This window comes from Neofelis nebulosa, chromosome 8, assembly GCF_028018385.1.
Source record: "Neofelis nebulosa isolate mNeoNeb1 chromosome 8, mNeoNeb1.pri, whole genome shotgun sequence".
Lineage (NCBI taxonomy): Eukaryota > Metazoa > Chordata > Mammalia > Carnivora > Felidae > Neofelis > Neofelis nebulosa.
The window spans coordinates 83,163,190-83,180,817 of record NC_080789.1 but is presented as its reverse complement, the minus strand read 5'-3'; the positions used below and the strand labels follow the sequence as shown (position 1 = coordinate 83,180,817).

Below are 17,628 nucleotides of genomic sequence, written 5' to 3'. Positions count from 1 at the left end.
CCTGTGAGGCCCAAAACCACATCAGTTCCAACTCTTCCTGAGGGCTTCCCATAGGATTGGCACAATACCTGGCCTGCATAGTAACTGAGATTTCTGTTTCCCCTTCCACACATTCATTCCTACAATAAAATAATCATCAGTTGAGGTAACTGGAATTAGTTTGTTCCTTGCGACCAAATGAAATTTCTTAAAACAATTAGACCATAGATTTTAAAATATACAATATAAAAATAAAGATTGCATGAAATCCTATGTCAAAAAACAACATAAATGCAAAAAAAAAAAAGTACTTACAATAATGGCTGGTAAGAAGGGGGTCAAGGGCAGAGAAGTTTTCCTAATTTCAATGTGTTTCTTAAAGGTCATGATTAATTGACAATAAATAAGAAAAAAGATAATAAAGTTATAGTGTCAAAAAAGAAAGGGAAGAGAGACTAAAGATTAAAATGTGATGCTAAAGGATTCTGAAAGACTTATAACCAATTAAAAGCTGAAAACTGAGAAATAAGAAAATCTTAAAGAAATAATAAGGCAAGATTTTAAACCAGGAGGATTATAAAAACTCGTAAGACAAAAGTACAACATGGGCTATAAAATAAGCTGAAGGAAGATTAGAGAAAGAAAATAAAATTCAAAAGGAAACGAGAAGGTTAAAGTAGTTTCTAAAATTAAAATAAAAATGAAGTCAGTTCTAAAATAATTGTAAATGGATAAAACTGAAAATAAGAAAAGACTGAAAGCCAACAGCTTAATAAGGAAGATATAAAATAGGATATGAGATACTTGTTTACAACATGAGAGTGGGATTAAAGAGAAATATAATTAGATGATTTACATAAATATACCACCAGAATATTTAAAAAATTAAAAGGTGGCAAGTTAGAGGAAAAGAGAAGAGAAAAACTGTTTTGAAATGTAACAAGGAGTAAGAAGTCTTGGTGCTTATTGTCTTTCCCCAAGAAACACTTGCTGGTGAAGTAGTGGTGTCTTCAGGTGGAACCTTAGGGGATAGAGAGCAATGTGAGACCTTGGTCACGGAGGCTTCCCTTTGCTCCCCTCAGCAAGTGCCAAAGGCGAGCCTCACCAGCAGTAATCAGAGAAGACAGATAGGAGGTATTAATACAGCAAACTCACAGCTGGATGGCACCAACCTGACCCAGGAGAAACTCCCTTGCCTGCCAGCTACGTTCCCTCCTGGATTATCTCCTCCAAATTTAGCCCACGTTCAGAGTCAGGGGAAACTACTTTCTCTAGATGAACCACCTACAAAGCATCAGGTGTCGGCAGCAGTCTTACACCTCTAGACAATTGTTTAGGAACTGTGGTACAGCCCCCTGATAAAAAAAGGCATTTATTTAATATATGTTTAGTGGGCATCTGCCCTGTCCCTAGTAGTTTGCTAGGTTCCAGGAATACAATGATGAGTTAGTAACAGAACGCCCTTAACAGAGATCCAGACTCACTGCACGGAAAGGATGGCAGAGTTTTAAAAAATAGTTTTGATGTGCTACCGCTGATGCAAATAGAAGGGCTGGCTCTGAGTAGGAGGGCCACCTTACCCTCTGCAGTGGTAGGAAGGGAAGTGAGGGTGTGGGAGGGTGTGGGTAGGTAGGTAGGAAGAGTAGAGAGTTTGGGGATATTATGCTGGATCGGCTGAATTCTCTTGATGAAGTGGGGGTTTTCCTGAGAGTCTGGAGGCAAGCAGAGGCCTTGAGGTAAATGGGAGACAGAGGTCTGGGAGGGTCATTAAAGAAACTCAAGAAGCAGCTAAGAACAAGTAAACAGTCTGACACACAGCAGCCAGGGCCAAGCGCCAAGTGGAGGCTGGAGGTGGTGCCAGCATGAGTGACGGGGGTGTGGGTGACCAGCTGTGGGAGACACACACAATTACTTACAAGAAAATGTGAAGAGTCCCAGTGTGACAGGGTAATTTATTGAGACATTAATCTGTGTCTACTGTCATTGCATTTTCCCCTCTACCTATGTTCAAGAATGACTTCGGGGCTATTTGTGTCAGGGACGTTTGGGGTAAAATGCTTGAAGGAAAGCCTCCTGCCAGGCTTCTTCTAAAACAGAGGTCTTGAAGTGACCTTCTCCAGACTAATACTTTTACAGGTATGCCTCATTTGTAATGAACAGTGTTTCTGAAGTTTTTAAAAACTAGTTGGAAACATTTCAAAGCAGATTTTACCTTAAAATGTAGATTCCAGCCTCTCCTGGAAAAACCGGATGACCTGGCGATGCTAGGCAGCATTTTCATCTGATAACAATTAGTTGGAACTGAGCAATGTCTGCCTCTTTTAAGAGGTTACAACCCCCAGTTCCCTGGGGTCCCTTCGGTTCCCTATGGCCTTACACTTAGCCAACACGAGTAATGTAGGTTAACTGCCTGTCTCTAGAACCTCTCTCAAGTTGGAGGTATGTTAGGAGGAAGTAGAGGGAGAAGCATTAAGGCCTGTGGGGTCGCAGTTCTGCAGTTTCCTTAGTGTGTCAAAGACACAGAGGAGAATGGGGACCCAATGCTCCTAAGGTGTAGCCCACCCATCCTTGGCAAAGATTCCTACCTAGAAAGACCCAGAGAAGCTAGGGATACCAGGCAGCATGCAGGGACATGACAGTTATCTAGGACAGTCTGAAAATAAAGGGGTTCTTCCTCTGTAATCTTGGTATCCCAGGTCCTTGTGAAATTCTGAAGTGGGTAGGAGTAGGAGAGCTCACAGTGACAGGATTGTTTTCCACCAGCCTTTGGGGAGGTAGCTTGAAGTTTCAACTAATGACAGAAAACAACAACACACATCACTTCTTGCACACACACACACACACACGTTTGTAAAATAAGATTTTAAACACCCAAGTGGAGATTTAAAGAAAGGGCTAAGAGAACAGAAAGCAAAGGAGTGGGTGAGGTTAAGTTTTGACTACCATAGTTTTGGAAGTTTTCACAGAGGAGATTTAATTTGAGCTGTGTGTTGAAGCATGAGTAGGAGGCCTCCAAATAAAGGCTATTCTACTCAAAGACCAACATTTGAGAGTAGAAAGCATATTCGGGGACCCGTGGTAGTTGAGTGCAGTTAGGGCACTAGAAGCCCATTTCTGGTTGGGGGAAACAGGAGAGGAGCTAGAATAAAGGGGGGTGAAACGAGAAGGGAAGGTTTAAGCCTTCATGCCTGCTTCCTGTAGTGGGGAGTCCCTGGTATAGGATTTCCTGGCAGTGTGGCCTGTGCATGGGGAAAGGAAGACTGGACAAAGGCCACTGAGCAGATTCTTGCAATAATGCAGGTGAGAGATGATAAAGCTTGGAACTAGAACAGTGATTGTGGGAATGGAGAGGAGGATTTGGATTTCAACAGCCATTTATTGAGTGCTTACTGTGTGCCACGTATTGTGCTTGGTGCTGAGCACACACTGATAGATGATACTAGCTCTTGCCTTGAAGACGCTCGTTCACCAAGGAACAAAGGTTACCACACCTGGAAGAGCCAGTGAAGAGCTAAAGCATCTGGGATCATCAAGCCCTAGTCATATGTGTTGTGTATTCCATCATGGGTGGAATTCAGAGGCTCTCACTTAGTTCTACACAGGTTCAAGAGCAATCTGAGAGCTGAGATACACCCTGTTTTGAAATTTACTCCTTCTACTACAGGGCTATTGTAGCTTGTTCTCTTTGACTCAGGAGATGGAGAAGTTATCAGAATATATTTTAATTTCAAAGAAGGTATTTCAGTTAAGCAAATAATTTTTTAACACAATAAATTGCAATCATTTAGAATAAGATTAAATTGACATTAATTATCTTGTTAGGGGTACTCAATTAATGCTTTAATGCTGTATCTTAATGCTTTAATAACATGTTATCATTTTGTTGTGACAACAAAATTCAATCAGCTTCCAGACCACACTCTTTTCCCATTTGCAATTATAGGACATTAACTGCCTTTGACTCCTTGTGACATCTCCATGGCACACAGTACCTGGAACATAGCAGGTGCTTAGTAAGTGTTGAGAAAATGAATTCATAATATGAAAAGACACTTTGAGAGGGCCTGTGCTATGGTCTTTGGTGAGACAATCAAGCTAAAGCACTTGCCAGAGATGTTCACTCATTCATCCAGCAAATATTTATTGAGAATTGATACATGTTTATTTATAAAAGGCAAATAGTTACCTATTTACTGCCAGGTACCATTCTTGGCAATGGACAAACAGGAATGAACAAAACAAAGTCCCTGTTCATTCTAATGAGACAGACAAGCAATAAACAAATTATGTGTGTGTGTGTGTGTGTGTGTTGTGTGTAGACATATATACCAGTATGCACACACACTATGTCAGGGGTGATACACACTGTGAAAAAAAAAGTAGAATAAAAGTAAAGAATGATAGGGGGAACGGTATTTTATATATCGCCTTTGGGCTGCTCAGATAGGGCCTCTCTCAAGAAGTGGCATTTGAACAGAGATCTATAAAAAGGTGGGGGTTGGGGGGCTGGAATTAGCTATCCAGACATCTGGGGCTGAATGTTGCAGGCAGATGGATGAGCAAGTACAAATATTCTGGGTAAGGATCAAACTTACCCTCTTAGAAGACTAGACAAGTATGGATCCAAAGGGGGTGGGAGAAGGGGAAAAGAAATAGGAGAAAGGAGATGGGCACTGATGAGACAGGAGATGTAGTCCTTTCACCTGGCAAGTGCCAAGTGAAAAAGAATCAGGTGCAGAGGGATATTGATCACTGGTTGTAGCAATAATAATCGATTGGCAAGTGCCTGACAACTTGTGAGGCTTTATTACAGGTTTTGAGCACCATGATGGGTGATGAATTTGTCAGTATGGATCACTGCTATATCCCCAATATTTGTCCGTATGGATCACTGCTATATCCCCAATGCTTGGCACATAGTAAGAGCTCAATATAAATTTGTTGAGTGCATATTTGAAGTCTATCTTTGCTTTGTAAACTTTCTGGATATTATTAATAACTAAGCTGTCCAGGACATTATTCATACGTATTATTAAAAAGCGAACAACAATGAAGTCGTCTTGTGCTTTGTGAATGCCTGTTAGCTTATAGCAGTCTGTCTCCAGGATGGCACTCACTGTACCCTTTCCACCTGACGGTACACAACCGCTCTATGATGTCTTTGCAAATACTGGCACCTGACCTGTCCAAATATTACTGGCAACGTTGGAGATCGCTTTCCATCACAAGACCAAAAACATATTTGCAGGAGTTAATGGTGCTTCCCTACTTTTGTTACACTGCTGGGTATTCTCGGTTATCTAAAGGGCATCATGAATTCCAAATTCCTCCACGCTAATTACTCAAATTAGATCATTTACAAGCATGCATGTTTCTAGGAGTTTTACAAAAATCAAATATGGTGATCACTTCGAAAAGTGAGTGTGAGATTTGATCATTTTTTCTGAATCGACTTGTAAATATTTTTTAATTAAAAAAAATCTTTCAGCCACTGACTACATTAATTTCCTTCACTTTACTGCACCATGCAGAATCCGTTACTGCCACAAAATCACTTACTTTAAACCTTTCATAGAAAGTCCCAGTAAATTTTATCATAATTAACTAAATCCCCTAGTTAATCAGTGGGAATTCAATGTGTAAAACTGAGACTACTGAAAGCTACAACGACTCCACCAGCCGGTAACATCGACACCGGGTTTGCGCAGGTCTCCCACCGACCGCCCGGGGTTTCTCCAGGAGGACGTGGCCCTGGGACCAGGGCAGGACGGGGTCTGGCCCCAGACCCGGCGCCGCCGGGTGTGTCAGCCACCTCCCTCCCCCATCCCCGTCCCCCTCTCCCGACCTGTCACTTCCCCCGGCCAGCCCAGGCTTGAAGTCTCCGCCCCAAGGCCCTCCCTAGGCGGCTGTCGACCTTCCTCTAACCCGCGCCCAGAAGGGCTGCACGGAAACTGCTGTGTCAGAACGGTTCGAGGAGCCCGGAGTCAGAGCCAGCTTTAATTCGGGAGGAATGACTACCTAGGGCCGGCCCGCTCAGACTCAGCAGGGACGACTGTGTCACAGCTGTTGGGAGGGTGCGTCCTCAACCCCACCCGGCCGCCCCGCCCGCGGCCCCGCGAGCCCTCCACCCCGCCAGCCAGCTGGCCGCCCGCTCCCGGAGGCCGCGTCTAGGCGGTGGTGGGCGCGGGGTCCAGAGCGCACGCGCGGAAAGTCGCGAGCAGGCACCTCCCCGCCCCCGCCCCGCCCCCTCTCACGTGCCGCGCAGCGTGCGCCCGGGCATGTGCGGACACACGTGACAGCGCCGCGTCCGGCTCCTGCTCCTTTACCCCGCACGGCTGTACTTTGAACCCCGGCGTGGGAGGGAGACTGGGGGTGGGGAAGGAAAGCCGGCCGGGAGGGGACCGGAGGGGGAGGCCGGCCTCCGGGAGAATGATATCATCGTCAGATTTATCGCTAGGCAACCTAAGAATGCTTCTCTCTTTCCAATCCCAGGGCTCCTTGAAGATCTCAAGGCTGATGATATTATTCCCCCCTCCCCTCCCCGCTTTAATTCTCCACCAAGAAGCGCTCGTAGGGAGATTTAAGGAGCTAGAGTTGGCTTACCAGTGTTTAAATGAGTACGTTTCAAACACAGACCTCAGAAATGGCTCCTTCATCGCGCCCACATTGCTCTCCAGGGATGCAGGCGTATAGTCCGGTTTCTTCACCTGTTGGGTCACGTGCGGATCACCCAGCTGCGTTATAGCTCCGCAGATGAGTTTCGTTCAACATATACATGCTCGAAAACCAAGCCCTGCTTAAGGTAGTATGGAAAGAGAAGCCAGTGTCTTTAAAATGTCGTATTATAAAGGAATTTTCTGATTACCCTAAGTAACTGAAAGTCTGCAGGAACAGGATCCAGGGTGGAGTTCACCTGTGAAAACTACTTTTCTTTTTCTTTTTAATTGTTTTTTTCTTTTTAGGGTTTATTCAGTTTTCAGAGACAGAGCGTGAGCGGGGGAGGGGCAGAGAGAGAGGGAGACACAGAATCTGAAACAGCCTCCAGCCTGGGAGCTGTCAGCACAGAGCCGGTCGTGGGCCGAACTCAGGACTGCGAGATCATGACCTGAGCTGAAGTTGCAGGCTTAACCGACTGAGCCACCCAGGCGCCCCATGGAAACTAATTTTCTAAACGCAGTACTGAACCTGTAAAGCTGCATATGGAATCAAAGTTTATTACAGGGCTGTGTGGTGGATACTGAATACCTCGTTGTGAGACATTTGATATTCTAGGTATACACATGTGCATAGCAATATGTAAAAGGCTTCAAATTGAAACTGTAGCTAAAGTTTACAGCATCCTAAAAATACCCCATGTAAAAACTGTAGCAAATCGCCCTCTTTCCTACTTCTCAAATCTAAATGTTCCTTTTGTCCAGATTCGTAGTTTGCTTTGATTCCTTCTTCCATGGAGAATCTTTAGAGTTAAACCAGCCTCCACGTAGGTAGGAGGCGTAGAGGCAAAGGTGGAGCGCTCACCAGATCATGTGGGGACTTACAAACAAAGGAGGGCACATTTCTGGATGTCTCCAAATTTAGTAGACAGCAAAACTGTATGGTTCTTTGTAGAGGACCTTGACTATTGTGTCTCCAGAATTTCTCTATCTTCAATTATTGCATGCTCTATTCCATGTTTTGGAAAGGGATTGTCTGGCCATCTTTCCTTCTCCACCACCAACTATATATTCTTGCCTGTTAGGACCTCACGTGGACTAGCTCCACTCATGTCATGAGCAAAAGTCAGGCTTTCCCCTCCTCATTACTATTGCCATGGGGTGATAGCATAAAGAGCAGTGGACTCAAAACCAAAAAATCTGGTTCCAGTCCTCATTCGGCTACTTACTGAGCTACATGACCTTGGACTAGTTTGCCTCAGCTTCCTCCTGGAGGTTTTGAAAAATAGACCTAAGGAATCCTTGTTTCCCTTTAGGACTGCTCTCTATCTCTCTCATTTCCCCCTCTCCGGTGCTGAGTGGAGAACATGGATCATCACGCCCTTACGTGAAGGGAAAGAAGTTACCCTTAGTTTCTTCTGTAAGAAAGATCAACGGTTGAGGTGAGACAGAGCTGCTTGTGAGGTACTAGGTTTTTACCCCTCTGCTGCATTAGAGATTATCATGCTATGAATGTTCTCTTTTGCAGTAGGAAATGTTATGACCACTCAGTCCCAGCTCATGGTTCAGGTCCTCAAGAGGAGATGATGGTGAGAGAGTACAGCAGTCAGGTTCTAAAGAGACTAAGAAATTAGGAAATCCTTGCTCAGACCTTAGTCAAATATAGCCAATTAAACTCCTGGTACTCAGCACAGGACCAGAGTATATCAGAACCTTCTTGGAGAGAGCCCCATGGACTCACTCACCTGCTCATTCTGTGAAAACCAGCTACTACTACTCTAGGCTGTCTCAGACTTACTCAGATGAAGGTAGCAACCCTCACCCCCTAGTATTCACCTCTTTATAGCACCCACTATGTTGCATTAAGTTCTTTTAGTGTTGGTCTGTCACTCCCACTAGACTTTGAGATCTTCAGAGATTATTAATCTTTGATTGTCCTGCACTATCACAGCACCTTACATATAGTAGGGTCAAACCAGATGCCTGTATCCCCAGGCCCACCGTTTGTTCAATCTATAGGCTCACTGAGATAAGGAGTGTGTTGCAATCAGTAGGAAGTCTGAAACCTCTTACCAGAAGCTCTCCAATGGGTGTGTCTAAGTTCAGAGGCAGCATCTGGGCCCACACACCTCCCTGCCAGTTCCCCAGAATGTTTTTGCTGGATGTGCCACTCAAGATTTCTAAAACCCAGAGGTGGGGGTGATTACACAGCAGAAGCAGGGCCAGGGTCATCCATGAATCAAAATGCTGAATCAGTTTTTACTAATGACCCTTGGTGCTCTACTCCTATCAGTCTGAGAGAAAGAAATGTTCATCAGATAAAATAATTTGTTTCCGGCATGGAAATGTCATTATTTTGTGGTTAGCTGTGGAATAAAGCCATTAGCAAGCTGCTTTTTTACTTAATAAGATGATCAAAAAATATATAAAATATCTGAGGGCTTTTGCATAAGTGTTCTGATAGGAACATTGCCAAGAATGTGAAAAGTAAAAGAAGAAAAAAGCGTTAGGGGAGAAACATGTTACTGATTCTATAAGCTCACACAGTTTAGAAAAGTGATCCTAGGTACTTCTGTTAGAGCCTATTTATTCTAATTTTAGGCACATTTCAAATGGGTGTGGTTTTTGTCGAATGGTTTCCCAGGTCTCAGTAAGTCAGAGATAGCAAATTAGATAAGAGTTAGAGGCAAGGACTCTGACACATCAAGAAGTGACAGCTGGCAGCCTGATCATGAGTAAAGAGATTGACAAACCTATAAAAAGCAGATATAAGAACTCAGAAAGTATTTAGTGCAGATGCTAATACTCCCAGATGACATGCATAGTGCAAAAGTGGTATTTATAAGGGTGACCCTGAATTATGGAGAATGGATAACTATGGATAGGGTATTTATTTCTAAGACGTGTATAAGACAGTATAGAGGACCTGTGTAATATCTTTTAGGAAGCTTTTCACTAAAATGTTAAGGAAAAGAAGAAAAGATAAATGAATAAACTTAAATATAGAATCTTCAGTTTTCTGAATCATTGTTTCATGGGGCACGTGTCATTCCTTGAGGCCAGATAAATTGGGCATCACTAAGTTCATAATTTTAAAATATCAACTTTGAAAAAGGTATAGTTTTACATTTGTTTGGAGTTTTCAATATGGTAATCACTGAAGTAGGGAAAGAAACCCAATTTTAAGACAAATGTCCAACTCCTTTCTAGGAGCCTATTTTTAAGCACATGCTGCACATGCTTTTTAGTATAAATCTCATCCTAATCACAAGAAATATGTGATAATTTTCCTTGTCAATCTCCTATTAAATTATGTGAAAAACTAGAACTTACATTGGACTTTAACATGCACTGTATATCCATTTTGAACTTACATAGCACAGAACAATAAGTATTGATCTGAGGGTCCAATAGATTTTGTTTAACGAGAAAAACATCAGATTGAAGTAAAATACTATTATCACAATAGTACAGCCAGGTTTTGGCATTATAACAGCCTTAATTGGTTCACGAGGCCTCTGTTCATTTCTCTTTAAAGGAAAAGGCCTTAGTCTGTTTGCCCAGCCTTGTCTTCCAACGATCTCAACCGGCAATCACCTTCCATGGAGAGGTTCAAAATTGACCTGTGACATATTCAGAAATTGGCTGAGGCCTTCTTTTACATACTTTTGAACCAATCTCAGTTGATGAGCAATAACCAAACTTATGGCCTGCATGGCCAATAACAGTGAACTAAATGAAAAATAATTTTCACAATGATAGGAACTAAAACTACAGTCATACTTTAAATAGCTATTAAAATGTAGTTTCTAGTGCCTTAGCTCTTTGTTGGGGGAGAGGCCACTTATCAATTCAATATGATGTTTGCTGAGAAATACATATGTACATAAAATTAAGTGGCATAATACTATATGTATAAAAGCATTACTAACTCAAGATTCATGTCTGTCTTAGACTGAAAAATCACATATACTACAAAACATTTTGGGTAAAATTTCACCACTGCAGGTACAGGACCATCCTTGGTAAATTATTACTGGAGTTATTACTCTAGTGTTTTAATTCATAAAATAAATCAATTATGAAAATAATAATTTTCAGATGCCATATAGACAATATTATTGTGCAGTCTGTCCTCACTAATTTTATATTACCATATAAGTATATAGACATTTGGACTAAATAACTGACCTATAAAATCTGGCCCAACCCTAAGGTTTTTTACTCTATTATACCAAAATTATACAAATGCAAAAACATTTTACTGTTCTCTGATTTACTCTGAATCATTTTTGGTTCTGAAAGTAGTATGATTACAATAGGACATTAAAATGTAGCTCAAAATATTTAAAATCCTACTTTATCCCATTATTCTGGTATAGACAATATCTTTCTAAAGTTCGATAAATTATGGTGCTCAAAAATCCTACCTGGTTTCCTAATGGTCATTTTTATTTCCTTTGTTCTTGTGGTTTATTTATGATGGTTCACCAATGCTACCCAGTCAATTTCAGTTTATGTGGTTAAAGATACTTCCAGTGGGAGGTAGTTTACTGACTGGGGGGATACAATAGTTCAGGCCTCTTGTGATACCTCCAGCTAGCAGTTTGATCTTAGGAGGATATATGGTATCTTTAGGCTTCATTTCCCTCATATTATAAAATGCAGGGGGCTGGACAGACTGATCTCTGAGATTCCTTTGACTCCACATTCAATGACTTGGAGTTTCTTTGCTGTAAGTCAGCAGAGGGAGCACTTTTTCTACATCTCATAAATTTTGACTATTCTTTCAACACCTTTCAAAAATCAAAGGGTTTGTGAAGAACATTATTGAAACTAAAAATTGACAATCCTTCACACAGTTTATAGTAAATCACAAATTTGATTATGAATTTGAGACAAGTCTAAAGATAATTATTTCTTTTCCTTGAATTCTATGATGAAGTTCCACAGTAAAATTATTTTATAAAGATTGAACAGCTAAAAATATATGGAGAAATTAAGCTCTCCTACATGACAGTGTGTTTATACTGGAGAAACACCAGGCCTATCTGGTGTCAAGATGAGAAATGAAAAATTCATCAATCATAAAAACATTAGCAAATTGGGTCTAACATCAACAGACCACGCAAGTGATTGGTAGGTTTTTCTTTTGCACTTTTCATTGAGATACACTGGAAATAAGTAGGTAGACACAGCCAGAGCCTGGAGGCTTGCAAGAAATTGGAAACGTGTGTTATCAAGCCAATGACAAAGTTCTTTATCTTAGAACATTAATAGCTTTCATCCCTCAATTCATAGATATCTTAAAACTAATTGAGCAGTATGTCTTTTTAATTATTAGACAATCTCATGTCGTATATTAAAGTTTTTATTCCTTAGTAAGAATTTTAAAATCACAAAATAGTGTGGCAATATTTTTTAGGTAATAGAATTTATGGAGTGCTGAAAATACTAGAATATAAAGATAATTTCTAGTTTATCTTCACATACTAAAACTTTCTAAACCAGCTGGTTTCTTGCAGACAGTATTTATTTTTTTTAATAATTTAAGACAGCATAAGCTTGTACCAAGCATAAGCATTGTAACAAAAGTGCAACTTTTCAGCAAATCCTCCCCAAAAGATATTTAACTCAAAATATCATTAGCACATAGTTTCTCCCTACAAAAATAGCATGTCAGACATCATTAATTGGATGTATTAACAACTATGTACATAAGAGCCACCTTGTAGGCTAAGAGTTTAACGTTGTTTAAACACAGCGTTTGAGGCAAACAGTAGCAACAGCAGCAGCAAATGCACCAAACTGACTAAAAGACCCAGATATTTTCTTCACTTATAGTCAGACTGTTGTGTCTCACCCCTTACATAACATTCAAGTGAGATTTCTCACAGTGCTACCTTGGCAACAAACTAAAAATATCTAGACAAGGTCTTGGTTTAAGCCTTATTAAAAAAAGCTTTTCTTTGTGATTATCTGGTATCTGGTTTGGTCTCCAGAAAATACATAGACTTGGAGATAGGAAGGCCACACAGGGCTTCATTCCACATCTTTACAGCATTTCCACTCAAAACTGACCAGTTTAATGCTTTTCTCCACTTTTGTTATTTAACAGAAAGAATATAGGATAAATCATCTTGGACTTGTTTTCTTTTTTGTTTTTAAGTTCAGTGCACATTCCTTTTTTTTTTTTTTACAGCAATATTATAAAAACTTAGGAACCTGGTGGATTAAATAATGACAAGGTGGGAATAGATGTAATATATATATATATATATATATATATATATATCCACATATGTGTTTGTATATATCTATAGATAGATAGATACAGATATATAGATATATAGATATATATATGAAATTAAGACAAGTCAATTGATTCACGGTCAATTTCTCAATAAAGTGCTAGTAAATGTACCAAGAATGATTCCGGCCTTCCTCATCCATCTCCTTCCCTGACTTAGTTCTGACAATGGCCCAACTCCGTGTCTCTTTAAACAAGAGCAAGTTACTAAGGGATACCATTCAAACCACTTCAGAATAGGTTGCAACGCAAGTGACTGCATCCTCACTTCTTCCTCTTTGAAAAATATATACCTTTTAAAAAGCTGAACATTATAAAATACTGAAGAGTAAATTCAGTTCTAAAAGGTCCTCACTGTTTGTGGAAAGCCTCCTGAAGCAGGCAGGGCACACATGAGGCAGGCAGATAACAACTGCCTACCTGCCGTTCAGGTCAACTCCTGGGCCACCTTGCTCCTCCCCTGGTTCAATTAGCTCACCCACACAGCAGACCCTTCTCACTTCCTCCAGAATTAGGTTCTGTATTTTAAAAAACAATGGAACATGGCCTAAAGGAAGGCAAAACTTATTTGGGGGAAAATTCTTTAAAGAATAAAGTATCAATACCGCAGAGGATCTTTTAGAGCCGGTGGGGGAAGAAAAGGATGTTAGTGTGCGGAGGGTGGGGTGGTGAGGGATGAGCAAAACAGGAACTCCAAATGTACACAAAACACCTGTGTTGTTGTTGTTTTAAAAGCCTGTCGTGCATCTATTACACTTCCTCCCTTAAAAACGTTAAGGGTGTTTTAACTTATTAATATTATTATTCCGCGTGAACCCTCGTCCTGTCTAAGGAAGAGGGCGAGGATTCAGGGGGTCTCCTTTCCTGGCTGCGAGGGATCTTCCTGAGCAGAGCTCTCCGGGTTCCCGGGCTCACGGGCGCCAGCGAAGGACAGGTGGGTGCGGCCGTGCGGGTGCGGGGGGTGCAGCGCCCCAGGGGGCGCCACCTCGTGCGGCAGGAGGGTCGCGGCGGCGGCGCCGGCCTTCTCGGGAGGGGGCGACAACACCGAGGACAGGCAGGGGAAGGCGGCGGCGGCGGCGGCTGCGGCGGCGGCGGCGGCGGCGGCTGCTGGCGCGGGGATGCCGGGGTACAGTAGTGGGAACGGGGCGGCGGCCGCCGCCGGATACAGGTACTTCTCCAGGCCGCTCTTGTCCAGGAAGGGCTGCACGTAGGCGGCGGCCGCCGAAGGCGAGAGGAAGTAGAAGGGCAGGCAGAAGGGGGCCGCGGCGGCCGCGGCGGCCGCGGGCTGCGCGAAGGGCGCGCCCCCGCCTCCGCCGAAAGCCACCAGCGAGCTGAGCAGGGCGGCGTCGGGTCTCAGCAGCGCTGCCGCGGCGGCCGGGTCGGGCCCCAGGAGCGCGGCCGCCGCCGCCGCCGCGCCGCCCCCCAGGCCGCCGCCGCCGCGGGAATCCAGCTTCATCCTCTTGGGCGCCGGCGAGTCCTCCCCGGGGGGCTCCTGCTTGATAGTGACGCGGCTCGCCCCGGCGCCTTTGCCCTTCTCGCGGTCCGGCCGAGCCTCGGCCTCGCCGCCGTAGCCGCTGTCGGTGTCCGTGTCGTTCTCGGCGGCGAGCTCGGCGCTGGGCTGAGTCCGCTGAATGACCGGGACGCAGTGGGCGAGGGGCTCAAGCTTCTGCCCGGCGCGCTCCAGGCAGGGGGCGGCCGCAGACCCTGCGGGGGCGGCGGCCGAGGGCGCGCCAGTGCCTTTGCTCAGAGGAACCTGTTGAGTCAACAGCTGAGGGGTGGGCAAGAACTGGGTGGCCACGGCGTGCAAGTGGTTGATCAGCTGGACACACCGCTGCTCCCTGGGCGTCCAGCTCTCAAACCGGGAGAGGTATTGCAAGACTTCTTTGGCGCATGTTTGAAATCCGGAGTGGAACGCATCCAAGTCGGACTGAATGGGCGATTTCAGAGATCGCTCCCCTAGGATGAGGAAGGGGTGGGGGTGGGGGCAGAGGAATGGAGGCAAGAAGAAAAATACCGACGTTAAAACATCTGCTTATCACGTGGGCCCTACATTGACTAAAGTGATCTCGGTTTTTCCTCTGTATTCGGGTGATATAATCCACTGGTTGCCGGGGAGGGGGGGGGAGCAGGGGGGCGCTCTACTCCCAGCTGAAAAACCTAAGTGGAGAGCGCAACCGCCACTTTAAATAAAAATCTGAGTTCTGCTGAAAGCCTCTAGGATGCTTCGGGAAATGGGCACTTTCCAATGAAGGGAAAGTATAAGCAATTTAACAAATGAGACTGCGCCCATGGGCCCAAGGAAGGAGGAGGGGGTGGGGGAAGAGTCCTAACACTGCCCCTCTGTGGGCTACCCGGCTTCATCAGGGTGGGTTGGCCTCCCTGAACTGACTTACCATTCTGTAAAGCAATTATCTTCTGATGCTGCTGCTCGGTTAAGGCTGTTAAAGCTTTTAAGTGTTTCAAAGTTAATTCCAATACTACCGCTTTCTCCAGATGCCCCAGAGTCTGCAGTGGTGCAAAAAAGAAAGGGGGCACTTTGGTTACTTAAAAACACACATTTGGCTCAATCGGCTCTCCACTCAGCACAGCAACTTAAGCAAACACTTTGAAAGAAGTACTATTCCTATACTTCTTGAGATTTCCAGAAGACGAGTTATAAATGATTTCTTGCCTTCAGTTGTGAGCACCTACTCTTGAGTTTGTGGGAAACTCTACACTACAGCCCAAGTCGTAAGGCATATGATATTTACATTTATTCTTGTATCTCTGGGAGTAGTACCAAGCTATTAACACGCCCTTGGAGAGCAGCAAAGAATGAAAATGTACATCTTACTGTCAACTTCAGATGTTCAGGCAGTAAATCTTTCAGCTGAGCAATGCATTCATTAATTCGATCTCTTCTTTTCTTTTCTATTAATCTGTGCGGTAATTTGTAGGTATCCTTAATATACGACAATCATGGAAAAGAGAAAACAATAAGCTAAACATTTATTGGATAAAACAATACCCCTCCCCAAAACCCCCATATTATGTGATAAACTATGCCAAGAAAGCTTTTCCTTTGGACTGTTCTGAAATGCCATTTGAATTCAGGTATGATGTTTTATCTCCCCCTGAGAGTATCCAGCAAACCACTTAAAATTCACAGTTGGGGAAGCTCAAGGGCTGGAATATATTTGCGGGCAGAGCTTCGCTGTGAAATCAATGGCCCTAATTAACTATCCAGGCAGGTTATGGGGAAACATCGGAAACTTACACTTACCTTGCTATCGTCTCGCTTCATGCTCCTTTTGGGCTTACACATATACAAAGAGGAATAGTCCAGTCTGCAAAACAGAAATCAGCATCAGGCACCCATTCGGGGAGGGGCACTGCCCTTGCCCGCTCCATACCACTTTCTGGAGAAGGAAAAAAAAAAAAAAAAATCAAACTGAAGCCTAGACAGATATTCGCAAGGGTGCGTGCACCTTACCCTATAAAATCTCGATGTTCCAGTAACTGTCTCTCTTGCAAATGAGGAATTCCTTCGTCCATGTTCAACCGCTGTCCGTTTCCTCTGTTTCGATTTTTGGGGTTCTGTTTTATAATCTGTGGGACGATAGCTTTGGGAGATCTTGGGGGGATCTGTGCGTCTCCAGTCTCTCTCTCTCTCCCTTCTTCAGTGCAGTGTTGAAAGTGTGAAGCAGTTGGTTCCCCCCCCCTCCCACCGCGCTCGCTCTCTCGCACACACGCACACACACGCACGCACACTCGCGCCGGCCCCACTGCGCTGGTAGTTTGCTCTCACTCCGGGCAGTGTTTGGCCACAGGGCACGCGCGTCGCCGGCCAGACCAGCACCCAGCTCACGTGCGGAACGTACCATCCGCGGTCCAGCCCGGAGGGGGGCGGGGGAGGAGGGGCCGGGCCGGGGCGGGGGGGTGTCGGGAGCAGGCTGCGAGGGAGGGCGAACGGCAGGAGGGGGCGGGGACACCTGATCAGGGCCACCGGAAAGGAAAAACAACTTCAGCCAAGCTATTCATCTTCCCAAAGGCGTTGCAGTCAGCTGGGGGAGGGGGAGGGGACGCCGGGGGTGCGGGGCAGCCAGGGCTTCCTGGGCTTGGAAATGCTACTCCTTCAATTCGCCCGTCATTACGGTGCAGGAACGTGAACGTGGCTTTTTGCTTCGCCACCGACTGCGCTGTTGGTTTGGACCAGAGAAAGGAAAGAGAAAGAGAATTCGCGGTGGGTAAACTTCAGTCCCGAAGGAAAATTTGGAGACTTGTTTGCTCACCGCTCAGTGGCCTGGGGGGCGGGGGGGGGGGGGCGCGGGCTGGCCCAGGTTGGAGGTTGCCCCCTAATGGGGCAACTTGAAATCCGCTCCCTGAAGGATTTAAGATAAATGGAAATGTAGTCACTGGGTCAGAATGTCGCAATCCAAGTGTCTTTCGGCGACACGGTGTCCCTGGGCCACCCAAACTTCCCGCAGCAGCCGGAATTGCGGTGCCACTAATCACAGAAGCAGATGACGACGTTTGGGGCCTCTGGTGCTCCCAGAGGAACGCGGCGGTAGAGATGGGGGAGGAGAGGACGAGAGGGGCTACCGTGGAAAAGCAATGCAGCTTTATCACTCGCCAGCTAAACTCCGTCGCCCCTCATCGCCTCGGGTGGTGCTTCGGGTGGTGCTGCGTGCTTCTCCTCCCCACGTC

General features: G+C 44.6%; 1 protein-coding gene across 1 annotated transcript; it reads right to left on the bottom strand.

Moving 5' to 3' along the window:
* Positions 1-11,987: 11,987 nt before the first annotated feature.
* BHLHE41 (basic helix-loop-helix family member e41) lies at positions 11,988-16,808 on the bottom strand. Its single transcript, XM_058743301.1, has 5 exons — positions 16,415-16,808; positions 16,205-16,268; positions 15,776-15,883; positions 15,336-15,447; positions 11,988-14,898 (listed from the first exon to the last, which is right to left on the bottom strand). The coding sequence occupies exons 1-5, from the start codon at positions 16,474-16,476 to the stop codon at positions 13,790-13,792; spliced, it is 1,455 nt and encodes a 484-aa protein (XP_058599284.1). The 5' UTR covers positions 16,477-16,808; the 3' UTR covers positions 11,988-13,789.
* Between the last annotated feature and the right edge of the window lie 820 nt (positions 16,809-17,628).

Excerpts from the sequence above, each read along its gene's own strand:
- BHLHE41 (XM_058743301.1), bottom strand. The coding sequence starts at position 16,476 with ATGGACGAAGGAATTCCTCATTTGCAAGAGAGACAGTTACTGGAACAT. Across the intron at positions 15,884-16,204 it reads TGAAGCGAGACGATAGCAAG|GATACCTACAAATTACCGCA; the intron begins GTAAGTGTAAGT and ends TCGTATATTAAG. Across the intron at positions 15,448-15,775 it reads CTGAACATCTGAAGTTGACA|ACTCTGGGGCATCTGGAGAA; the intron begins GTAAGATGTACA and ends GCACCACTGCAG.